Genomic DNA, 27,166 nt, shown 5'->3' on the forward strand with positions numbered 1-27,166 from the left:
CTTCAGGTGACCTCTGTCAGAATTCGGGATAGCTTGGGCTACATGATACTGTCTCAAAAATTAAATAAATAGGAAATATATTTGTAAATAATGATGGGATTCAATAAATAAAGAAATTGTCACTAATACTAGATAAGGCAAGCAAAACATTTGTGTGGGTCATTCCCAATACATGTAACTGCTACTTTTTACTTCTTTTTTCTCTTCAGTTCCTGTGTTGTCTTTCTTAAAGTGATAAAACAACAAAATAAAGTCTTTATAATTTTTTCATGTAACTGTGTTAGTTTTGTTTCCTATTGCTGTGATTAAAATAACTCTAACAAAGCTGGGCGGTGGTGGTGCTCGCCTCTTTAATCCCAGCACTCAGGAGGCAGAGGCAGGTGGATCTCAGTGAGTTCAAGGCCAGCCTGGTCTACAGAGTGAGTTCCAGGACAGCCAGGGCTACACAGAGAAACCTGCCTTGGGGCAGGAGGGAACTCTGACAAAGGCAGTTTAGGTCAAGAAATGGTTTATTTTAGTTCCATCACAGCAGGGAATTCATAATAGTGGAAGCTTGAGGGAGTTAGTTATATCTAAAATCAGGAACAGAGAGTAATGAATGTATGCATACTTCTAAGTGCTCAGCTTGCTCTCTTCATTCAGTCCAAGGCCTAGCCGATTCAAGGGTGCCTCCCATCTTCAGGGTGGGTCTTCCCATCTCCATCAACCCAGAGGAAAAAAATCTCTCGTAGACCAACCTAATCAAACGAAGCCTGAGCAATTTATGCATTTCATCCCAAGTCTGACCAGATGTGAAGGAAGTACCATTGAACAAATGCTATATCATAAACATCTGCCTTCTGCTACACTATAGGTTATGCTATGCCAGATACTAGTTTACATTTATTTCAAAGAAATGTTGCACATCCTTGATCTGCTTTCTTGAATAAGATGTAGTTGGATATTTTAATTCTGTATGTCCTTTTGTTGTTTTTTTATTTCGTTTGATTTGGTTTGTTTGTTTGTTTGTTTGTTTGTTTTGAGATAGGGTCTCTCTATGTGGTCTACTCATGTAGACCAGATTAACCTCAAACTCAACAGTGATCTAACTATGTCTGCCTTCCAAGTGCTGGGACTAAAGGGATGCACCACCATACCCAGCGATATTCTACAATTCAATTTAATTATAGCTATATAGCTACCACTTTGTCAGCGTATTAACCACACTGTATGATTTGTTTTTCCCGACTTCAGTCCCTCAGAAGGAAAAATACATACGTAATACTGTCTTTAAATTTTGTGCTATTTTCTCTGCTACTATGTAGGGCTTCCCAACTGCTGATTCAGTCATCTGGACTGCTTTGAGATGATGTAATGTATTTGACAGGATATGAATTTTTCTCCTTTGCAACCTCATATTCAGATCTTTGGTTGGTCAGGTGCTCTCTCATTTTTCTTCTCTCATTTTGTGAAGCCTCTTACAGAACAGACTTAGTATCTAACTGATATTTTTGACAAATCTGTTCTGAAAGGACATTTAATAGCAGAGCTGCTAGAATAACTTAAGTCTGAGTAGATGAGTATACTTCGAAGCAGCAGGAAGGAAAGTGGGAGAGGTCTTGGGGTAACCTACTGGGAGCATTACACATACCGTCTTTTGATGAGTAAGCAGACGAGAATCAGCTCTGGTTAAGAAACCTACTCCAAACAATTTGTGGATTTTTCAGGTTTGTGAACTAGAAGTTGTCAGAATCCAGCTGGAACATTAAATATGGAGGGGTGGTGCAGTTAAGGATTTGAACACTTCCATGTTTAGTGGTACATGCCTTTCATCCCAGCACTCCAAACGCAGAAGCAGGAGGATTACTGTGAGAGGCCATCCTGGTCTACACAGTGAGACCCTGTCTCAAAACAAAGCAAAACAAGAAAACTTGACTATAAGTCCTAATCCTTAGACTCTTTGGGAAGTTTTCCTAACTTCTATATCTCAGTGTTTCCTCCATGTTTAATATGGAGCTACGTGTGTTTATTTCAGAGTTATGAAGATTAAACAAAACACCTTTCTAAAATACTGAAAGTAGTAAATACTAGAACACAGTAAGGTAACATGTTACCTATTGGTATTTTAGTTAGGGGGAAATGGGGACTGGGGAAGAGAGCATCCCTAAAATTTCCTTCTGTCTGGTTCCTTAGAATGAGCTTTGAACAGCATCACTTTTCCTAATCTGTAGTAATGTATATTGTACCCTTGTTTCCTTACTGTATGATGAAGATGGTATTAGCAGGTTTTAAGGTACTGTTAGTGATTATTGATATTTATATCCAAGCTGTATTGCATTTAAGAAACCAAAAGGATGTGGGCTGGAGAAATGGCTCAGAGGTTTAGAGCACTGCTTGCTCTTCCAAAGGCCCTGAGTTCAATTCCCAGCAACCACTTAGTGGCTCACAACCATCTGTAATGAGATTTAGTGCCCTCTTCTGGCCTGCAGAAATATGTGCAGATAGAATACTGTATACATAATAAATTAATAAATCTTTTTAAAAAAAGGGTATGGGAAAAAAAAAAAGAAAGAAAGAAACCAAAAGGAGAACCAGAGAGATGGCTTCAGCAGGTAAAGGCACCTGCTGCCAAGCTTGGTGACCCCAGTTCAATCCCCAGGGACTACATGATAAAATGAGAGAACTGATTCCCACAAGTTGTCCTCTGATGTCCACAGCATGTTGAAGTGTGTGTGTGTGTGTGTGTGTGTGTGTGTGTGTGTGTGTGTGTCTGCCTTCCTGCCTGCCTATCTGTATATACACACAAATATAAAATGTAACAAAAAAAAGTCAAGAAGAGCCAGGCGGTGGTAGCGCATGCCTGTAATCCCAGCACTCGGGAGGCAGAGGCGGGTGGATCTCTGTGAGTTCGAGGCCAGCCTGGTCTACCAAGTGAGTTCCAGGAAAAGCAAAGGCACAAAGCTACACAGGGAAACCCTGTCTTAAAAAAAAAAAAAAAACAGACTGAGACAAGAAAGACAGAATAGGGGTGGTGCCAAACAGTCTTTTGCTGACTTCTTCATAGAACAAATGTATCTACCAAAGTAAAGAAGGGGTGTTTCCCCAAGAAGCTAGTGAGATTTTTTTAATTCAACTCTCGAACCAGTATTATTTACACATTTTACCTGCCCGAGATTGTTGCCTGGTTCTTCTGTCTCCTATAGCTTTGACAGTTCTGAAATTCTTTTTTTTTTTTTTTTTTTTTTTTTTTGGTTTTTTGAGACGGGGTTTCCCTGTGTAGCTTTGTGCCTTTCCTGGAACTCACTTGGTAGCCCAGGTTGGCCTTGAACTCACAGAGATCTGCCTGGTTCTGCCTCCCGAGTGCTGGGATTAAAGGCGTGTGCCACCACCACCCGGCCAGTTCTGAAATTCTTATCAGCTCCTTCTCGACCTCCTTGATCCTGGTTGGGAAGTAATATCATCACAATGTATGGCTACCATGGTATACATTGTGATAATGTCTCCCAGGCCACCATTAGACTTGGTGTTTTGTTAGAAAGACTTGTAGTTTTGCTCTTGGTTATAGTTTATTATTACAGTGAAAGGATACAGAGTAAGTTCAATCAGGGAAGAGCCACATGAGTATGAAGTCAAGACTCTACAGTTCACTTCCAGTGGAGCCTCATGGGGTGTGCTTTAACTCATTGGGCAACAAGTTATGACGACACACATGAAGAGCTGTCTGCCAAGAAGAGATTGAGATACTACTAGGGGTTTGTCATGTAGGCAGCTCCTGTCTCACACAAAACTAAAATTCTAGGCTCTGGGAAAGAAATCCAGTATGTACTATAGACCATGTTGTTTGTACAGTTTTAGTGCAATGGAACACAATTATCTTTAAGGAAATTATAAGGGGCCTCCTGAAATCCAGTTCACAAATTGCCAGCATGGGCCAATCTTACAAGCAGGCTTTCAAAGAATAGCAATGTACACACACACACACACTTGCATTCTAGACTCCAACATTTTGTTTTTGTGTTCTTTCACATTCTTCTCAAACTCATGGGTGTTTGTTTTCATGAGAGCCCCTTTGTTTTAGTTTCATTTTTCACTATATTCAGTATTCATCTGGAAATTTATTTTATTGTAACACTTCAGTTTGATTATATAAAATTATTTTAAGCAACTTGAAGGAAAACTAAAGTAGACAAAAGAAACTAAAAACAGAATTATTAGGATACTAGATTCCTAAGAGAGATGCATAATGATATTATATCCTAGAATCAAGAACATGAACATATAAAATACTTAGAAGACAGTTCTTAAAAATTAAGTATATGATTGACATTGGAAAGGAGGAAGTATTCAACTTATAGCTGAAGTAGCTGAAACCTCATGATCCCTATGTAGTTAACAGTATTGGTAAGTTTGGAAGTAATGCACCATTCTGCACAGGAACATGATCAGTGGAGATGGAAATTGTAGATAACTGCTTCTGTAAAAGTAATCTACATAGATATCTATGCCTAGCTAGTCACCATGGAGAAGGGATTATATTTGTCATGATTCATTTTAGCATGAATTCTAAATTTTATACAGATATGTTCTGTGGTAAAGTTTTTATTTCAATTAAAAAGCAGAGAAAGAAATTCCACAGAAAAGTGTTCTATACATATGTCAGCACTTACCATCTGCAAAGCAACAAGTCCTACATGCCATGGAATAAATATAACCTCAAGGGTAAACCTTAGGCCACTCAGTATGAGGAAACAGAATACTGTGAACTAATATAAACAAACTTATGAATAACAAAAAATTACCCCACCATTCTACAGACTGAAAGGTTCATAGTTCTGGCAGATTCACCGTCAAGTGAGGGCCCACTTTGTAGCATAGATAGTGGCTTCCCACCATAACACATGTGGTGAAAGACTATTGGACTCTCTTCATTCTCTGTGAAGTCTCTTTTATAAGAACGAACACTGTGATAGTTTAAATGTAATTGGGCCCCATAAGCTCATAGGGAATGGCACTATTAGAAGGTGTTTGAAGTAGGCATGGCCTTGTTGGAGTAGATGTGGTCTTGTTGGAGGAAGTGTGGCCTCTGGAGGCCGACTTTGAGGTCTCATACATGCTCAAACCATGCCCAGTTTCTCAGACCACTTTCTTTTGCCTGCAAGTCAAGATGTAGGACTCTGAACTACTTCTCCAGCACCATGTGAAACCATGTTGATAATGGGCTAAACCTTTGAAAATGTTAGCCACCTTAATTAAATGTTTTTCCTTTATAAGAGTTGCTGTGGTTGTGGTGTATCTTCACAGAAATAGAGACCCTAAGACAAATACTAAGTCCTGACTTAGGTAGGCTCCATCAGTGTGATCTAAGCATGCTCCAGTGGCCTCCTAACACCTTCATATTGAGGATTAGCATTTTAATGTAAACATGGCAAGTGTCAACATTCAGACTATAACACCATCTTCAAATTTGGGGTACTAACAGTAGATTTATATAGGATAATATTCACACATAAAATATATTTGCTACACTCACTTCCCCTTTAAAAAACTAAAGTAGAATTCATATGTCTATAGTTTAAGAATGAAAAACATTTCAGATTGCTTATTTATGATTATTATGAGATTAAAATTAAGTACATGGTAACATTATTTTAAATCTTCCTTAATCACCATATCTTACATCAACACTATCTCTTTCATATTTTCCCCATTGACATATAGTCATTGTTCATGCTACTGAATTACAAAAGGACTTTTTTGTAGAAGCATCCAGTGTCCTTTGAGCAAACACCCCCCCCCCCCCCCCCCCCCCCCCCCCCCCGGTCTACCGGCTTACCTTTCACTTTCTCACCATTCCTTTGGTTGGTCTCTGTTCACCAGTAGTATTCTTCTACTTTCATGTCATACACACATAAGCGCGCGCACGCACACACACACACACACACACACTAAATAATACTTTCTCAATTAGAGGTGGTAGTGTATATGTGGTAAAAGTGGGTTAGATGATGAAAACCACTTAACATTCATCAACTTTCATAATTCTTCATATATGTATACAAAGGAAAATGCCCTTATATAAATGACCCATTTTAATTTTCTAATATTTGGTAAGAAATGGTCCACCTGACATGAACTGAACTGACATGTTATTTTCCGTTCTAAGCTTCAAATAATCTATAAAAATGTCTTTATTATGTTTTATGAGTTACCTTAACTATCTTAACAAATTGTATGTAATTGTTAAGCTTATTTTTGATAATAACTGTATTTTTACTCAAGATTATATCCTCTTAGATGTACTTTGAAATACTTTGAGTCTATTGATATTAATACTATATTATTGTTTTTAATATTCCTACAATAAAAATATGATTTTCGGTATCTAAGTAATACATTAAAATTCATTCTTCAAGTTCAGATTGTATCTAACCTTTTAATTCTGTTTTTATCTAGCTTAAACCCCTCTTAACACCCATTATTCCATGACCTGTAATATGAATTACCCTTCTAAACCAGTCCCCATTTTCCTCTTGATAAGATCTTTTTAATGGCCCGTTCTGAAATGTGGCTATTTCCAGATGGCACTTCATAGCATTTTTAGAAGGAAGACAGTAAGTCTATCTTATGTCTCCCAATACTCTTTACTGATGTTATGCCATTATCTCCTCTCCAAAATCTGTGCCATCTGATTAGGTCATCACTGGGTGTAATGGTAACCTGTACCTCCCCGGGTGAATCAGCACTTTTGTCTTGCCTTGTCTCCTTTGCTAGAGGACCATTTTCAGAGTCCAGAGTGCTAACCATTATACGATGGAACCTCATGAAGACCATTTTCAAAATCTGTGTTGCTAGCCTGCTCAAAGCTTCACTCCCAGAATGTCTCCATTTCTCCTGAAGCTGTCCATTAACATAACCTCATCTTGAAACAATTCTTTAAAACAGAGCTGTTCTTTCTGACCAGTGTTTTCTCTTTTCTCCTAGACTTGTTCAGTCCATTTATCTGTTTTCCACCTTCATCCCTTTGGTCATGTCACCCCTTCTTTCTCCGTTTCATTTTATTCTTCATCTCTTGATATTTTACTCTGCCAGACGAGTGTGGTCATCCAAAGGAGCTCTTGCTCTCCAGGAGTAGCTTACAGTTCTAAGTCAGTACATGACAGTGCGGCCTACTTAAACATGAACATTCTGTAAGAACATTCTTCTTTTCCCTATTAGACTATTCCAGTTTTAAAATCAACTAACTGGATATACCTGCTGTCAACTGAATTTCTATATCTTAATATATTCTTTTAAACACTTCTGTTGATATTTTCCATGTTCCAAATACTTAAATCTAACATTTTCTCTAGAACATACTTTTATGTTGGAAAATACATACTTTTATAGAAAAATAAAATAGAATCCATTTGCCAAATTTTCTCATCCTGCTTTAAATCCAAATGTCTCAGTCTGTAGTGTCAATTATTTTCTTATTTGTATGTGGATATTTGTCTATATGTGGGTAAGCATGTCACAAAACATGCATGCACAATTGCAGAGGATCATCTGCAGGAATCTGTTCTCTCCTGTAACTGGGCAGGCCCCATGACAGGTAACTTTAACCACTGAGCCATCTCTCCAGCCCCCAAATGCTCTTAGTGAAGAAATGGTTTATAAATTATTTTCAATGTTATGTATAGACCTCTAAGTTTTTCTTCCTTGAATCAGAAACGTACTTCTTTCTTCAGCTGGATTGCTTTGCTACAGTTCTCTTGAGTAGCTCGGCTTGCTCTCCTGCTCCTGCTCCTCCTCCTCCTCCTGCCTCACCCGGTCTATTCAGTTCATTTCTACAAAAAGACTTTAGATCAGAAACATGAAGGGTCTTTTTACCCTGCTTAAAATATAACAGTACCAAAAGAAAAAAGAAAGAAAGAAATATAAGAGCACCTGTCACAGTTTGTGTGGTGTGCCAAAAGAAAGATTAGACTCATGGGTTGGAGAAAAAGTCCATTTATTACTTCAGGCTTTTAAAAACAGCTACCCAAGCGGGGCTTTGTAGCAGATTTCCAGACTCCAGGCTGTAGGGCTATACCAAGGGGCCAAAATTATCTGCACATGCAGCAAGGTGTGCTGCAGTGGAACCTGAAGGGAAGAAAGAGAGAAAGCAACAGGGAAAGGTGAACTTGGTTCTGTTGTTTTGTTTTGTTTTTCGAGAAAGTGTTTCTCTGTGTAGCTTTGATGCCTGTCTTGGATCTTGCTCTGTAGACCAGGCCAGCCTCGAACTCACAGAGATCCACCTGGCTCTGCCTCCCAAGTGCTGGGATTAAAGGTGTGCCTCCACCGCCACCACCACCCCAATGAACATTGGTTCTTGTACGTAAGCAGCCTGCCACCAAAGAGAAGCTTTACTCTCCAGGAGTATCCTCAGGCAAGGAAATGTTTTCCCTTTATCCTACTAGTAAAGAAATGAGTCTTCCAAATATCAGCACAGTGGGGTCAGGGTTCAATAGATGTACTAGGGGAGGTCACTCAGTCCATACAATGTATTTAGATTATAAATGCTGCATTATTTGGGGGTTTTGTTTGTTCGATTTGTTTTGTTTAGTTTTTGAGACGGGCTTTCTCTATGTAGCCCTGACTGTCTTGGAACTCACTATGTAGAACAGGCTGGCCGCGAACTCAGAGCTGCCCCTCTCTCCCCAGTCCAGTGCTGGGATTAAAGGTGTGCACATTGGGGGGGGGGGGGGTGAGTCTTTAAAGTTAAAACTATCTCTACCTTTCAAAGATGTTCACTATACAGACTTACTGCTAAAAAGATCTAAGCCATGCTAAAACAGAGAATTGTCTCCCAACACATTATCTAGTTTGCAATAACTGCAGCTATCTCTTACCTTTGTTCACTAGCTCTGTGGTGGTACTTATTAAACTTCTTGAACTGCTCTGTCCTTATCCTGAAAATTCTTACTGACAAGTCACCCAACCAAATGCTACTTTCTTAATCATTTCTCAGTTTTCATGGAATTATAAGAGCTCTACTTCACTTTAACTCTAAACCGTTCTGCTGTTTTCTACAACTGCTCTGTTCCTCTTCTTTGCCTAGTTCCCTTGTTCTTCATTCATGTGCTTTTTAAATCCTGACTGTTCAACACAAAGATGCCACAGATTTTCTTCTCATCTTTGTTTTTCAAATACCTGTGACTAGAGTTTCAGTTGTCCCCTCTGCAGGGGTCTGAACTTTCCTTCATACATTGCAAAATTCACCATCTTTCTGCATGTAATCTTTAAAAATAAAACTGGAACCTGTGATTTAATTCATTTTTTTAGTAGTCGGTCTCTCATTATATTTCCTTAGATTCAAAACCTGGGAACAGTGGTGGCAGGATGACTCAGCAGGTAAAGGTTACCAAGCCTGACCACCTGAGTTCAGTTCCCAGAACCTACGTTGTAGAAGGAGAGAACCGACTCCTCTGACCTCCACACACATATCATGGCACATGGATACCCACACACTCATCCACACAAATAAATAAATTAGATTTTAAAAGTTGAATCTTTGCTGGGTAGTGCTGGTGCATGCCTTAAATCTCAACACTAGGGAGGCAAAACCAGGCGGATCTCTGTGAGTTCTCGAGGTCAGCCTGGTCTACAAAGTGACTTCCAGGACAGCTAGAGGTGTTACACAGAGAAACACTGTCTTATATAATAATAAGTTAATATAATAATAATAAGTTAAATCTTTTTAACCTGGAAACATGGTTTAGTAGATTCAGTCATATCAATGGTATTTAATGAAAATAATTTACCTCATTTCATTCCATTTCCTGTGGTCATGGAAGACTCAACCACCCAAATACAATCATACTACAGTTTGTAATGGGTTAAAGCCTACTCCCCTAGCATTTTATATAAGGTCTCTGTGATTAGATGACAGCTTGCTATCCAGCTTCAATTTCTTCAATCTTTCCACTCTCCCCCATACTACATCATACTACCAAAGTACATGCTTTGACCTGAATTCATTGATCATTTTAAAACATATTTTCTGAAAACCTGCTATGAACCAGTCATTATGCTAGAAAGTAAGGCTACATGTAAGTCAGCTGTGGCTCTTCTTAAACATGTAAATATAAAAGTAAGTTCCATGGAGTATGATTAGTAATATAATGACATGAAGCAAATTCTCTTTCCCTGAGGCACTTAACCAGACATTATAAAGTGTGACATATTGGTAGGCCTGAGAATGAGTTGGTATTTGTTACAGGATCATGAAAACACATTCCAGATAATGCACAGTATATACAAAGGCACAAAGACATATAAAATTGAACACTTTTATTGAGAAGTTGTAAATTTTTCAGAATGATGGATCATAAGATTGAAGGCAGGAAGCTAAAGGAATATTAGGTGGGATACAATTTCATATATTAAATGTAAAAAAACATTTCATGTATTAAAATGTGTGCACTTTTTCCTGGAATGAGATTTACAAAGTCAATGTTCTACTTTAATTCATTTAGACAAGAATCATTACTAAAACTAGTGAATAAACTTTTGAAGAATAAGATAATAACATAGTTTTTTAATACATCTCCATATAATACTTATTAACTACAATGTAGAAAATAGTTAACAACAATGGGAAAACCATACAGATTCTACCTCAACCAGTTAATCAGAGTTAGTAACATAGGAATTGAACAAAACACCATCATGAGTCACTGATGAAAAGGGTACTTCATCATCACTTCTGTGGCATTCCAGCTAAAAAGCATAAATCAAGTTGTAAGCAAACAGCAGATAAATCCAAAGTGGAGAAGCATTCAACAAGTGGATATGCTAAAGAGGTAAGGCAGAGGAACCACAAAAATTATAAGTAAATTATAGAAAACAAAGGTAGCTGGGCAGTGGTGGCGCATGCCTTTAATCCCAGCACTCGGGAGGCAGAGGCAGGTGGATCTCTGTGAGTTCGAGGCCAGCCTGGTCTACAGAGCAAGATCGAGGAAAGGCGCAAAGCTACACAGAGTAACCTGTCTCGAAAAACAAAAAATAAATAAGTAGATAGATAGAAAAATAAATAAATAAAAAGACAAAGGTATAATAGATGAAAGGAGACTAAGCAAAGCCAGATGGCTAGGGGGTAAAAATGCATGCCACCAAACCAAGTGACGTGATTGAGTCCCCAGAAACCACATGATAGGAGGAGAAAACAGACTCCAGTAGGTTATCCTTTGACATGCATATGTGTGCCATGGAACCCACATGCCCACACATACACAAGATAAACTTAAACGAAAGTGAAAGGGACTAAACATGAAATATGTATTTAATGCATAATTCCTGATTTTTTTCACCATAAAGACATTCTTGAGACAACTGAAAAAATATTAATAAGGTCTGAACATTGTATAATAGTGTTATATCTACCTTTAATCCTAGCACTCAGAAGGCAGAGGCAGGTGAATTTCTGTGTTTCTGGTCAGCCTGCTCTATATAAAAAGTTCTAGCCAGTCAGGGATACATAATGACATACTATCTCAAAAAGTACTAGCCAAAGAAATGGCTTCGTGGTTAAGAGCACTTGTTGCTCTGACAGAGGACAGTGCTGCACACCCACATGGTGGCTCATAACCATCTAGTTCAGTTCCAAGGGTTTCTCTGCAAACTTCTGATCTCTGTAGGGACCAGGCAATCACATGGCTCATATACATGCATATAGGCAAAACATAAAAAGAATTTAAAACTGAAAATAACTTTTTTATAAAAAAAAAGAAACCCACTTTTTTTATTGAACAGAATTGATAGTTTGATATAAAAACCAGGCCTGTGGAATGTGAGGGGGTGAGTCCACCCCCTCAGATGGAAGCACTGGAGCCGAGTGGCACGGGGCCTGTGACTGGCTACCTTCACCCCTGTGAGGGTAGTGAAGGGACCTGCACGTACAGACGCTTGGAGGGATGGGGTCCCTGAGACTCTACTCCTTGGCAATGGCAAAGGGCTTCTCCACTTCGATCTTGCCACAGTCTACAATGATCACATCCTTCAGGGGCTTGTCCTGACTGTCTGTCTTGGTGCTCTCCACTTTCCTCACTACATCCATGCCCTCTAGAACTTTGCCAAAAACCACATGTTTGCCATCTAGCCAGGATGTCTTGACTGTAGTTATGAAGAACTGGGAGCCATTGGTGTCCTTGCCCACATTGGCCATGCTCACCCATCCAGGCCTGTAATGCTTCAGCTTGAAGTTCTCATCTGGGAAGCGCTCACCATAGATGCTCTTTCCTCCTGTGCCATCTCCCCTGGTAAAGTCTCCACCCTGGATCATGAAGTCCTTGATGACACGATGGAACTTGCTGTTTTTATAACCAAATTCTTTCTCTCCTGTAGCTAAGGCTACAAAATTATCCACTGTTTTTGGAACGGTCTTCCCAAAGAGTCCAAAGGTCACTCAGCCTACAGGTTCATCTCCAATTTGGAGATCAAAAAATACCTTGACTGTGACTTTGGGTCCCTTCTTCTTCTTGTTGGCCACAGAGGGTCCCGGCAGCAAAAGGAAGACGATGGAGCCCACAATGAGGGCGGTGGCGAAGAGCACCTTCATATTGCCCTGAAAATAACTTTTAAAATACTATTGTTTAAACATTGAATTTTATATTAATGGAGCTGAAGAGGTAGCTCACCAGTTAACAGCACTTGCTGCTCTTACAGAGGCACCAAGACCATGTGATGGCTCACAACCATAGTAACTTTAGTTCCAGTGAATCTGATGCCCTTTTCTAACCTCTGTAGCACTGCACATGCAGGCATGCAAACAAACACATAAAATAAATCTTTAAACATACAATATTTTTAATTATGTTGTGCGTACATGTGAATTTACTTTTTTTTTCCCCCCCGAGCTGAGGATTGAACCCAGGGCCTTGCGCTTGCTAGGCAAGTGCTCTACCACTGAGCCAAATCCTCAACCCTGTGAATTTACTTTTTAAAGGAAATGTTAAATCAATTATTTATAGGTAAATATACAACTTACTACTAAATAATGCCTTAAAATTTTACATAGAATATAGATATTCATAGCGGCATTATTCACAAACAACAAAAATGTATATGCTACATCTCCAATGAGTAAATACATAAATATATGTACATATATATATTATATATATAGTCTTAAGGAAATTGACATATGAATCTTAAAAGCATTTGTGCTAAGTGAAATAAGTCAGTCACAATATTAATATTGGATGAGTCTAGTTATATAAGTGGAGCTAAATTTATAGTTACTGGAAATAGAACGGTTGTGAGGGGCTGAAAGGAGAAGAGTGGGGAGTTGTTCAAATGGACTGGAAAAATGGAAAGGCTGTGGAGGCTGATGTGAGTGACTTCATGCCACTGGAGCAGGTATTTTTAATGGTGACATTGTGATTTTCTTATTCTATATATGTTTTTTTACCACAATTTCCAAATTTAATCATTTGGACACAGAAAAGGAAAGGTGATAAAAGGGAAGAGTTGTCTTCTAAAGAAGTAAATGGAGTAAGCAGTGGACTTAGAGAAATCAATTAAAAGGCTCTTGAAATAATCCATTGTGGTAGTGAAGACAGAAAATGGGCAAATCTGAGAATGATGTAAGTAGTACAATTTAGAGACTAATGGGGTAATATTTCAGATTGTTCCATACATTGAGCTTTTGGTACATGGTGGTATGTTAGCCAAATGCAGTAGACTAGACCTAAACATTCATCTTAGTACTCAATTATTTAGTTTTCATAACTTTGTTCCTTTGAGAAGCCCTGACTCACTCTATAATCTCCCCTTATCTCCTATTTTTTCCTGGAATCATTACTCTTTCTCTCTTTTTTGGGGGGGAGTGGGGGGTGGGGTGGGTTTCGAGACAGGGTTTCTCCATGTAGTTTTAGTGCCTGTCCTGGATCTCCCTCTGTAGACCAGGCTGGCCTCGAACTCACAGAGATCCACCTGGCTCTGCCTCCCGAGTGCTGGCATTAAAGGCGTGCGCTGCCACCACCCGGCTCTTCTCTCTTTCTAAATTTTATGTAAGCACTAGTGCCTTTGTGCCATAATATGTCAAAGTAGATGGTTTACTTTTTTATGCAACGATGTCCTTCAAAATATAAATAGTAACTATGTTTATGAATCTATGACACTTTACATAAAGCATGAGATAGCTGAGTTCCCCCCCCCCCGCCCCGCACTCTTTTGTTTTCCTTGGTTTTGAGACCGTCTAACCATGTAGCCCAGGCTAACCTGAAATCCTGCATAATTCTCCTATTGCCTCTGCATGCCAAGTGCTAGGATTACAGGCACATGCCACCATATCAAAGAACATGGAATAGTAATAAGTGCTCAAGAAATATTTGAGTGAAATCAGTAAGTTCCTGAGTACTTAGAATATTTTTGTGCATAGCATTTATAGTTTGTTTTTCTTTCCAAACCACCAAAATTCATACCATATTTCAGTAATCTTGTAAATGGTCTTCCCATTTCTGTTTTGTATTCTTTCTATGTACACCTGTATGTTAATACCAGATTAGTGCAATTCTATGCTTTGGAATATAAAAACCTTCAATCCTATAGTGATGCATGCCTTTAATCCCAGCACTTGGGAAGCAGAGGCAGGTGGATCTCTGTGAGTTCAAGACCAGCCTGATCTACATAGTGAGTTCCAGCACAGCCATAGTTACATAGTGAGTCCCTGTCTCAAAAACAAACAAAAAGAAGGTATAACCAAAACTCTATTGTTATTAAGTAACAAGCTCTATTTTAGAACAAAACATGACTAATAAAAAGTTTAAGGTAGGGGCTGGAGAGATGGCTTAGTGGTTTAAGAGCACTTCCAGAGGACCTGGGTCAATTCCCAACACCCACGTCTCCCATTGGCTCACAATAGTCTGTAACTTCAGTTTATGGATCTGATACCCTCTGGTCTTTAAACTTGCCAGGCACACACATGGCACACAGGCATGCATGCAGGCAAAACACCCATGCACACAAAACTAAACTAATTCACTTTTTAAAAAGTTTACAATAGATGGCAAGCCACCTAGCATAGTATCTGCTTTATAACAAAAGTTCCATACATATTTAAACAAATAATTTAGTTGGATATTTAAAGTAGAAATTTAAGTATTTGGATGCCTGCTTTTGTTTCACAATAGTTCAACCAAAAGCATTGAACTTTATAGCTGTATCACTTGAAGCACAAAGTCAAAATAAACTGAAAAATTCTGTTACATGTGTTTTCAAAACTCTTTTTATAATCTCTTTATAGGTCATGTGTAAAGTCAGATGTGCCACTGAACTTGACAAACACAAGTAAGTTTTATGAGTAGCAAGCTTTCTGTCTAAAAGATCTAATATTAATGCTTAGTATCTAAAAGATATGAGTAATTATTCTAATTTACTTATCTGCTTTATGTATATTGGTGTTTTGCCTGCATGTTTATCTGTGCATCACACATATGAGTTACAAACAGTTGTGAGTTGTCATGTATGGGTGCTGGGAATCAAACCCAGGTCCTCTGGAAGAGCAGCCAGTGCTCTTAGCTGCTAAACCATCTCTCTGGGCCCCCTAAGTAAATATTTTTAACAGTTGGTTGGAAAAGGTAAAAGGAAGGAATTGCCGAGGGTGCCTTTGCAGTCTTATAGAAAATTCAGTCATTAGATTGGTTCAAAGGAGGTAAGTCCAGCAGTCCATTTTTTCCCTTCAGCTGTGATAGCCATGATGCCCATACTTATTCCCTCCCCACCTTTCCCCTCTTTTCTTCCTTCTCCCCTTTCCTGAGTCTACATAAGCAGCAGCTAGTGTATGCAGAGTTTCCTGAGCTAAGCAGTTTCTGTACGGATTAATCTCAACAGAGCAAACAGTAAATGAATCAAGAGACATGAGTTTCAGACCCAGTTCTCACAACTCACTTAATTTTTCTGTGCTTTGGTTTCCTAACCTATTCTAATTCACTACATAGCATAATAAGGTCATTTTTTTGATTTGAGGCTTTATAACTAGTCTTTCTATTGTTTGATTTATACTTCTTCAAGTGTGGTAGCACATGCTATCATCCCAACACTGGGGAGGCTGAAGGAGGAAGACAGTTTGGGCTGCATAGCAAGACCCTATCAAAAATGTTTTTCTTTTTTTGTTGGTTGGTTTGGTTTGGTTTGGTTTGGTTTGGTTTGGTTTGGTTTGGTTTGGTTTGGTTTGGTTTGGTTTTGAGACTGGGTTTCTCTGTGTTGTTTTGGTGCCTGTCCTGGATCTCACTCTTTAGACCAGGCTGGCCTCAAACTCACAGAGATCCACCTGGCTCTGCCTCCTGAGTGCTGGGATTAAAAGCATGTGCCACCACTGCCTGGCCAAAAATGTTTTTAATGTAACTAAAATTTTTCAAACTAAAATCTTTTTGCTTCACTTGTATACTCACTAGTTTTCTTATTACCAATTATACATTGCCTTATTATGGATTACAGATTTATCTTTTGTAAATTATCTTCAAGAACAGACAGTTTGATATCCATTGTGGGGAACCCATTTCCACCTTTTTTAGGGTTCCTATGAGATAGAGGAATAAGGAACTTATAAATAGAATGATAGGCCTACCCAATGAGAGAAAAGACAGAAACACAGAATAGCTGCAGGAGGACCTGGATCAATATCCACCAGACCAGAACTTTATTCAAAAGGGCTTTTTATAACAATGCCAAGGAGTGAAGCAAAAGACCTCCCCCTTGCTAGGGTCCAAGTGTAAACCCTTCCAAACATCTTGTACCCAGGCCTGTGGTCTAATCATCCTCTTATTCAGTCCTGCTGGATAAAACAAGCTCAGATCTCACTAGGAAACCTCTGTAGACTCCCACAGTCCATTGTTGAAAGCCATCCAAAATAGAAGATGCTAGAATGCAAAGTAAATTACTAGACCATACATACTTAATTTGGGGGGACAAATGTATTTGACCTGGGATCATTTTCACAAAAGATCTGATAACAGCTAGTTAGTACAGATGGCTACACCTTACAAGAGATTTTATGATGAGTGCTTGGGAACTACGTGTTCTGTTCTTATCTTCTTTTTTCGTCAAGTTTAAAACACATGTTTGCTGTAGATCATCAGGTAATAGGCTTAAACATTGTTTAAAACACATTTCCCATAGCTCTTATAATACTATGGCTGGCTTTTAATCCCAGCACTCCAGAGGCAGAGGCAGGCAAATCTTTGAGTTCAAGGCCAGCCTGGTCAACAAAGTGAGTTCCAGGACAGCCTGGGCTATACAGAGAAACCCTGTCTCGAAAAACTAAAACAAGAAAAAATAATAAATTAATACTGTGGTGAAATTAATTAGGCATAGCATATTAATTTTCTAGACAAATTTTAAAACCCAGTAATTATTAGAAGGTCAATGCAAATGGACTCTGTAGTTATAAAAGTGAAAACTTCATGATTGCCTGAAATGGTGTTAAAATGGTTCAGTATTTTCTTCAATTCCACAGGTCAGTATTTATTTTAACACATGGATTATTCCTAAGCAATACTTTAGACTGTGCCATTTTGAAATAGTTCATACACTAAGTTATAATGGTAGACATAAAGTAACTGAGAGATGATTAAATCTGTATTTAATAAAATTACAAGTATTTTAGGCTGAAAGAATTCTTGTACCTGAAATAACACTCAATTCTCAATAATACATCAAGTAAACTTTTTTTTCTTACAGAATTCTACTGCATTTGGGCTTTACACTGGCAAGCCTCCTCTTCTTAGCTGTGAACTTGACCTGTGCAATGCTAGTCCATGGAGATGTCCCAGAAAATCAATTGAAATGGACTGTGTTTATTCGAGTATTAATTAATGATAGCTTGTTTATTCTTTGTGCCATCTCTCTAGTTAGTTACATATGCAAAATCACAAAAATGTCATCAGCAAATGTCTACCTCGAATCAAAGGTAAGTCTAATTTCAAGTCCTATTTCTATGGACCATATTTTAATGAGAAATTTATGTTGCTTCTTTGAAAAAGTACTCTGAGGGCTGTCACATTTTTAGCATGAAAAACAGTTGTAGCAATTAAAAGGTGTTCAAATTTTGGTTGTGAGCCTTAGCCTTCAACAGATAAGCCATCTTTTCAGCTCAAACTTTGGCTCTTACTAAACAATAATTGAAGTACTTTTTATGACCCTACATTAGAGTCAGTCAGATGAAATAAACAAAAACAAATATAAATGAATAAAAAAACCATCTTATACGCTCCAGCAACAATTCTCAGAAGCGGTCAGAATGGTCCCATATTTCATATACTGTCATAGACTTTCCTACAGTACAGCATCTCTTAAAACTATGTATAAGATTGTTTACCTTAATACCAAGGTTGAGAAAGCACCAAGAGCCACATGTGATGTGTGCCCAAGCAGACCTCAAGGGGTTGGTGCTATTAAGACCTAAAGTCCTTTTGAACTTGTTTAAAACACAGAAGCACCTCAGCAGGGCTTTCTGCTGGCTCCATGTGGACCGAGCATGTCTGAGAAAGGTTCAAGCATGCCTCTTATTGAGGAGCAGAAAATTGTGAATGTGTTGAAGGCACAAACAGAATCAGAAAGTGAATAAATATGAAGCTTTTTTAAGTAATAAAAGTCAAGGCATGTTCTAAAAATAAAGCATGTTATAAAGCTGTAGAAAGAACTTAAGACTTGGTCCAGTAAAAGCAGTAGTACTGCCATTAAACAAACTTACCAGATAATATGGACATATGCTTGGGTTAGCAGTGTAGATGTTGCCATGGAGATAAAATACTGCTTATTTGTGTGATGGCTTAGAAGGGTTACTTCACTCTGTATTATGAAGTCCATATGATACTTGAAACACTCATGCCTCATTTGTTTTTCTTGTTTTGAAAAATAAGTCAATGTTAAAATTCACTAATGAAGAGCCATGGAAGTTTCTACTGTTGAAAATAACTGACAGTGTCATTGGATACTGAGTGTTTTACCACAATGTGTATGTGGCGTTGAGTGTAGGTTTGTAGATATGTGGATACTGGGGTGTGGAATATACATACTCTGAAGAACTTAGGCAACCCTGTCTTCTCAGAATAACAACTACATTCAGAACATTATGCATTCTAGAGAGAGGAAAACCAGACTTAGAAAATAGCTGGTTATCTAGAGAAATCTATGTATCCAGACTTTGAAATTACATCCCCAGAAGAACCTCTGCTCCTTTCAGGCAGTGCATCATCTTGCTTTTACTTTCCCCTTGTGAAATCACTAGGCTCATTTGTATGGTTTTTACTCTCCTGTAACAATATGCAGTAATGGCCATTTCAGTCAACCAATGGTCATCAAGCCACTACCTCTTGAGTTTCACAGCAGCTGTCCTGCTATCCCTAAGAATGTTTTCTCAAGGCTCAGACTCGGTCTTTTGCTTTCTTCTTTCTATTCTTCTTCCTTTATACACTTTATGATAATAATCTCTTGGCCAAATCTTATGTGCCTTATTTTCAAATGACACGTGGTATGCCACCTGTCTGAAGTACACATCCCCCTTTCCTCTCTCTAATGCCCTGTGTTCCTCTCTTCCCCAGCCTTAAGGACCTAACTGAATTCAGTCTCTTCTCTCAGTCTCCAGAGTCAAGTCTAGAAAAGCTGACTATCTGACTTACCCTGAAATTTGGGGTTCCTAGGAGCTCTTCTTGTTTTCTGTGAGCTACCATTTGTGTGCTCATGTTGTAAATATGGAGGTGTAGGCTTCCCCTTTTGTATCTTATTCAAGTTTTAGAATGTAAACGCCTTTGGCTCGTGAACTGACCTGGGTAAGACAATCAGAGCGGGAGTAATTGAAGTTCCGGGATCATGCTGCCTGGATTTTACTAACGCAGATTTCACCTCTGTAACTCTCTCCATAGCAGCGCTACAATGATAAGACAGTACTATGTGGGAAATCACAGCATTCTGAACCAGCACTGAAAGTAGAAACATTAGCTCTTATTATCTTTTCTCTGTGTAGCCCTGGCTGTCCTGGAACTCACTCTGTAGACCAGGCTGGCCTTGAACTCACAGAGATCCACCTGTCTCTGCCTCCCGAGTGCACCACCACCACTGCCCTGCAGCTGTTAAAATCTTTATCATTATGTTCTGGCATAGTTCATAGATGACTTGTTAGAGGATTGGAAGAAAATTTTTCAGATAACAATTTGGGGAAAAGTTGTTCTTTGGTATTTTTGTTTGTTTTGTTTTAGCTACCCCTATACTGTTCATTAGCTGGTTTTATCTCTACCAGACCAGCAGTCTCCAGCCTGACTATTAAGACTTGGTCATAGGAAAGCGTATAATTTTACAGTTTTAAAAGAAGCAGCAGTGAACTGCATGTAGGTCAGTGGCAAGGTGCTTGCCCAGTGTCCACGGCCTTGGGTTCCATCCCCAGCACTGAAACAAACAAGCAGCCAAAATGTTACCATGCTATTTATATTTAGAACTCAGAGTAAATACAACTTTATGTCCTCCTTCTTCCACCGTACAGTAGTAAAGAATTTTCTGTTATTAAAAACTTATGACTACACAACATTTTATTGTATATCAAAGTTTAACTCTTGTAGGAGAGTCCTTGAAATCATGTTTTAAAAATATCAGCCTCTAAATTGTTAATTTTCAACCCCACCGTTGGAGTAAGATTGTAATTGCATCTACAACTCCCTTTACAGAGCATATAAGAGTCCTTTATGTTCTCTTTTTTATCATTTAATTTATATGTTGAGCAGATACACCAGTACTGTTGTTTGATTCTCTTTTTCAAGGAGGACTTTTGCTTGCTTTTCGAACAGTTGTTACTGAGAACCAGGGATGGTAGTACACGCCTTTAACCCCAGCACTTGGGAGACAAGTGCAGATGGGTCTGCTAGTTTGAGGCCAGTCTGGGCTGTGTAATGAGGCTCTGCTATTTTATAACAATAATAATAATAATAATAATAATAATAATAATAATAATCTGGGCTGTGTAATGAGGCTCTGCTATTTTATAATAATAATAATAATAATAACAACAACAACAATAACCTAAAGTTGGACCATTTACTTCTATGCCTTCATTATTTTTCTTTGCTTGTTTTTTCACTTACATACATATTTAAGGCTGCTACCTTGTTCCTTATTTATGTGCTTATATAAACTATAAACACTTCATTCTTTTATAAATTAATACAGATAGAACAGTATGTTTCCAAGAACTATTTTGGCAGTTTTCCATAACCTTATAATCTTGTAGCAACATCCTATATTTAACAAAAACAGGGAGAGGCTGGAGAAATGGCACAGTGATTCAGAATGCATACTGCTCCTGCAGAGAACCAGAGTTCAATTCCCAGCACCTATGTCAGGCAGCTCACAATTAAAGCCCCTATGAGGATCCAATGCCTCTGTTCTCAACAGACACCTGCACACATGTGCACACACACAAAACACACATACACATAATTTTAAAAGTAAATATTTAAAAACAAGGAAAATTTAGGTTTGGATTTCATCCATGTCTCATATGTAGCATATAACATGAATCTTAAAAGGTCTTATTAAATAAAAAACCTGGAGACAGATATCAGGGTTAAAACCTGAGAGATCAGAGGAAAAGGAAAAGCCACAGCTAACCTTACATCACCAACCCTGCAGCTTCCAAAAAAAGCCCTACTTCCTGTATACCCACGCCTATATTCATTTCTGTTCTGCTAACTTATTTCCTGTCTACGTCACTTCCTCTTCCTGCCCAGCTCTGTCACTTCCTGTCTGTTTGTGCAGACATCCAGACCTTTATGGTTAACTAGTATTGGAATTTAAGGTGTGTGCCACCACGCCTGGCTCTGTTCCCAGTGTGGCCTTGAACTCAGAGAGATGCAGACAAATCCTTGCCTCCCGAGTAATGAGTGATAGGATTAAAGTCATGTGCTACCATTGCCTGACTTCTATGTCTGATATAGTGGCTGGCTCTGTCCTCTGACCCTCAGATAAACTTTACTGGGGGACACAGATAAAATATCACTACAGTAGCATACTTACTTACACATCCCTGTTAATTACACATTATCTCTGTCAGCTTAACTCAGAATAAATCTGAAAATCAGACATTTGTCATCTTTAGTCTAGCAGTTTTAGCCAGGCAGTGGTGGCACACGCCTTTAATCCTAGCACTCGGGAGGCAGAGCCAGGTGGATTTCTTTGAGTTCAAGGCCAGCCTGGTCTATGGAGCGAGTTCCAGGAAAGGCGCAAAGCTACACAGAGAAACCCTGTCTCGAAAAAAATTAATAATAATAATAATAATAATAATAATAATAATAAATTTATAAAAATATAAATAAAATAATTCTCTTATAAGAAAAGTCATCCTAAGGGCTGGAGAGGTAACTTAGCTCTGAAGAACCTGAGTTTCATTCTCAACTCCACATCACTATTCACAACCAGCTCCAGGAGATGGATGCCTTTTTCTGTCCTCTGCAGGCAACTGTGCATACATGTAGCATACATTCACACACAACTAAGATATAGAAATAAAAGTAAAGTTGTTGCTGCGAGTGCTAGGTGGCTCAGCTGGTCAAAGCACCAAGCCTGACAACTTGAGTTTGATCCCCACATCCACACGGTAAAAAGAGACAATGGACGCCTACAATCTGTCCTCTGACTTCCACACATGTGCCACAGTATATGTGCTTGAGCACACACACATTAATAAACGTCATCAATATATATTGTATGATGTTGTTGACAGTACAGCTACCCAGAGTCCCCAAAGAAAAGATTTTTTTTCATTTTTAGCATCAAAAATAAGTCACTGGTTAAAATTCTTTTTCCAAGCTAGTATGTCTCATATTCAGAAGCAGATAAGTAGCTAGCCCCTGTCAATTGTGAAAGAGCTTCTTGTATCAGTTTTTGCTTTGGTTCTACCTCTTTCTTATTTTGTTTCATTCTTCTCTACCCACAAACATATTCTTATAGGTATTTAATCTGTGTGTATCTCTATAGCATCTGATTATTTGCAACTAGAGAGATGTAAATTTAAAATAAGATTAGATGTACCTTTAGGTGTGTTTATATTTCTTCCTTGGATATGTTGTTTTTCTAATTACCACAGAATGACCTTAGAGACAGTGTGTTTTAGGAACTTGAGATTGAGAGATAAGTATGAAAATCCCACCCACCTGTTCTGCCTAAGGGTGATGTGGGACCACTGATAGCATCTCTGAGCTTCCATGTCTTCATCTGACCCAATAGATCTCTTCACAGCGTACTTGTATGTTCACCATGAGTCAGCAAGAATGTGCCTTTTACAGTAGACTCAAGAAAAGAATTTCTAGGAATAACCTTAATGAAGGAAGTGAAAGATGTCTACTGGCCGGGCGGTGGTGGCGCACGCCTTTAATCCCAGCACTCTTGGGAGGCAGAGGCAGGCAGATCTCTGTGAGTTCCAGGCCAGCCTGGACTACCAAGTGAGTTCCAGGAAAAAGCTCAAAGCTACACAGAGAAACCCTGTCTTGAAAAACCAAAAAAAAGAAAGAAAGAAAGAAAGAAAGAAAGAAAGAAAGAAAGAAAGAAAGAAAGAAAGAAAGGTATCTACTGTAAAAACTTTAATCCTGTTTAATAAAGCCACTTCTGGAGGCATCACCATCCCTGACCTCAACCTCCACTATAAAGCTATAGTAATAGAAACAGCTTCATATTGGCATAAAAACAGACATGTGAACCAATGGAATCGAATTGAAGACCCTGACATTAACCCACACACCTATGAACACCTGATTTTTGACAAAGAAGCCAAAACTGCACAATGGGAAAAAAGAAAGCATCTTCAACAAATGGTGCTGGAATAACTGTATGTCAACATGTAGAAGATTGCAAATAGATTCATATCTGTCATCATGCACAAAACTCAAGTCCAAGTGGATCAAAGGCCTCAACATAAATCCAGTTACATGAACCTGATAGAAGAGAAAGTAGGGAGTAGTCTGGAATGAATTGGCACAGGAGATCACTTCCTAAATATAACACCAGTAGCTCAGACACTGAGAGCAACAAATAATAAATGGGACCTCCTAAAACTGAGAAGCTTCTATAAGGCAAAGGACACAGTAAATAAGACAAAATGACACTGAAAAAAGAAACTGAAGATAATACATGACATAAAATAAATAAATAAAAGGCTTGTTATGTTACAGGATTAGCAGAATTGATACAGTGAAAATAACTACACTACCAAAAACAATCTACAGATTGAGTAGAATCATCATCAAAATTTCCATGACATTCTTCACAGAAACAGAAAACAATCCTAAAATTCATTTGTAAACACAAAAGATCAAGTAGACAGAACTCAGCAGAAAGAACACAGCCAGAGGCATCACGTGTCCTGACCTCAAATTATACAATCGAGCCATAGTGATAAAGACTGTGCCACTTGAATAAAAACAGACATGTAGACTAACGGACTATAATAGAAGACCCAAAGATAAACCAACGTAGCTGTACACATCTCATTTTTGACAAAGTTATTTTCTAAATGCACTAGAAAACTGACAGCCTGGCAAAACTAGATGTCTACCTACAGAAGAATAAAGTTTGGTCCGTCTTTTTTACCCTGCACAAAAATCAGTTCACATTGGATCAGAGGCCTTAATTTAAAACTAGAATGCAGAGGCTGCTTTAGGAAAACATAAGTGAAACACTTCAGGACATAGGCAGAGGCAACAAGTTCCTGAGTAGAGCCCAGTCACACAGGAAGTAGCACCAAGAATTGACAAAGGAGACCATGTGAAATTAAAAGGCTGCTGCACAGAAAAAGAAACTGTCAGAAAAAAAAAAAAAAAAGCAGCCTACAGGACAGGAGAAAATCCTTATACCTGAGACATGGCTTTCATATCTAGAATACTTAAAAACTGCAAGAATTAAATACCAGAGGAACAAAACTGATGGTCAGTAAGTAGGCCAATGACCTGATCAGATATTTTGCAAAAGAAGAAATAAAAATAGCCAAAATTTTTTTGGGGTGTTCAACATCTCTAGCCATTGGAGAAATGTAAATTAAAACTACTTTGAGATTTTGTCTCACCTCGGTAAGAATGGTAAACATCAAGAAAACAAATGGCAAAGAAATACTGGAAAGGATGTAGGGAAAAGGAACCCTAATACACTGCTGGTGTGAGTGTAAGCCAGGGAGGTTAGCCATTATACTAATCGGTGTGGAGGCCTCTCATCTACCATATAACCCAGCAATGTCACTTCTGGACATATACCCAAAAGATGCCACATACTATTGCAGAGACACTTGTCCATTCATGTTTAAGGCTGTTCCTTTTACAGTAGCAAGGAAATACAATTACCCTAGATGTCCATCAACAGGTAAATAAATAATGAAAATGTACATATATACAAATGTGGTTTTATCCATTTGTAAAGAAAAATGAAATTTTCAGAAAGGTGGATGAAATTGGAAAACATTTTAAGTCTGGTAAGCAAATTTAAAAAAGAAAAACACAGTATGTTCTCTCTCATATGGACAGCCTAGCCTTTATCTGTTAAATATGCCAATCCAGATGGTAGAAAAATGTGGATAAAGACCTAGAAGCTAGAAAGTGGTCTATGGGACTGGAAGAAGGCTCTGAAGGAGGGCTGGGAGAAGACAAAAAAGAAAAACAGAAATGGGAAGATAAGAGGCAAAGGGTACAACAGGAAATGACAACAGGAAATGGAAGGAACAGGGAATGTGTGTGAAAACCTCACACAGAAATAACTGTTACTTGTAAGTTAGTATTTTTTTAAAAAAAAGAGTCTGATCTATGAGGTGGAGATAAGGTCGTGTTGATCTCCTGGGTTCCTGTAAGGTTAAGATAGCTCAGTGGTTAAGAACACTGTCTACTCTTCCAGAGAACCCAGAGAACCCTAGCACCCACATGGCAGCTTACCACTGTCTGTAACTCCCATTCCAGGTGATCTGGTATCCTCACACAAACACACATGCACATAAACTAAAGATGAAAGAGTAGTAACTACCTCACAGTTTGTTGTCAGGATTCAGTGAAAATGCACATAAATAGGTAATACAGTGTGTCCCAATTAAGAAGTACTTAAAATGTTAGCTTTTGTGCTTGTAAGAGATGGTAAGCTAGCTTGAAGCAGCGTTTTGTTGTTGTTTGGATTTATTTATTTTTGCTTCATGTGCATGGGTGTTTTACCTGCATGTATATCTGTGTATATGTGTATATGCCTGGTCCCTCCAGAGGCCAGAAGAGAGAATTATATCCCTTGGAACAGGAGTTACATGTATTATTGTGTGGGTGCTGGGAATCAAATCTGGGTCCTCTGGAAGAGCAGTCAGTGCTCTTCACTGTAGAGCTGTCTCTCCAGCTTCTTGAAGGAGGTTTTAGATATCTGAATATGATGGCAAAATTTCCTATATATTTAGTCAAACTCAAAAGGAAGAACTACCCTTAAAAAAGAAATAACGATTTCTACAGAACTGGATTTCTCTTTTGAGTTTACTCTTATGCACTGTTCCTCTGATTTTTATGAGTTGATGTGTATGAAAGATTACATTGTGTCTAACATTTAATTAGCTCAAGTAACTTTCCCCTTACACTTTTATACTCTGCTAGCCTCCATTATCAGAACTGATGTTTTCTGTGACCAGAAGGTCTACCCAAGAAAAGCTGTCCATGTTGCAATGTCAGTATCATAGGGATCAATGACTTAATTTTATTTGTGTTTAACATCATGAAATTGTTTCTGAAACTATTCAGGCTTTATAATTATTAAAACCTGTTTTTAAATTTATTGAAAAAAATTTCCTCATTTTTAATGCTGAGCTTGGCAGTTTAATGTCAAAAGGAAAATAAAATTTGTGAAATTATTTAAAAAGATACGTGTAGTTTTCTGCTTCTGATAATGGCCTGAATTGCTCCTACTAGATAGAATGATGAGCTCTGGGCAAAATATCAAAGCACTGAAGATGCTGGAGAGTAGCACTTAGAAGGGAAGAGCGCCGACCCACTTCCTGCTCTACACTGCTAACCCAGTCTCACCCCTGGGGCTCTGAAAAACCAGAAAATGCTGTTCTCATGCTATTACAGGTGGAAGCTAACCAGGGAACATGGGGATGAAGATAGCCATGTAGGAAAAAACACCACATTCTGGTTATAATCTATGCCAAATGTTTGTCTAATACCTGCTAGTCAAG

General features: G+C 38.4%; 2 protein-coding genes across 2 annotated transcripts in view; one reads left to right on the forward strand and one right to left on the reverse strand.

Annotated features, from left to right (window-relative positions):
* Nucleotides 1–11,902: 11,902 nt before the first annotated feature.
* LOC118591217 (peptidyl-prolyl cis-trans isomerase B-like) lies at nucleotides 11,903–12,556 on the reverse strand. The gene is given in 1 exon segment (XM_036199342.1): nucleotides 11,903–12,556. A coding segment is annotated over 1 exon segment (627 nt). The 3' UTR covers nucleotides 11,903–11,929.
* Nucleotides 12,557–15,233: 2,677 nt separating this feature from the next.
* Nucleotides 15,234–27,166, forward strand: part of Gpr137c (G protein-coupled receptor 137C) — a 32,005-nt gene continuing 20,072 nt past the window's right edge. Inside the window, exons 1-2 of the mRNA XM_036199341.1 lie at nucleotides 15,234–15,288; nucleotides 17,680–17,908. Of these exons, the coding sequence (XP_036055234.1) occupies nucleotides 15,248–15,288; nucleotides 17,680–17,908 (270 nt within the window). The 5' untranslated portion in view covers nucleotides 15,234–15,247. The remainder of the gene's footprint in view (nucleotides 15,289–17,679; nucleotides 17,909–27,166) is intronic.

Source organism: Onychomys torridus, chromosome 9, assembly GCF_903995425.1.
Source record: "Onychomys torridus chromosome 9, mOncTor1.1, whole genome shotgun sequence".
Lineage (NCBI taxonomy): Eukaryota > Metazoa > Chordata > Mammalia > Rodentia > Cricetidae > Onychomys > Onychomys torridus.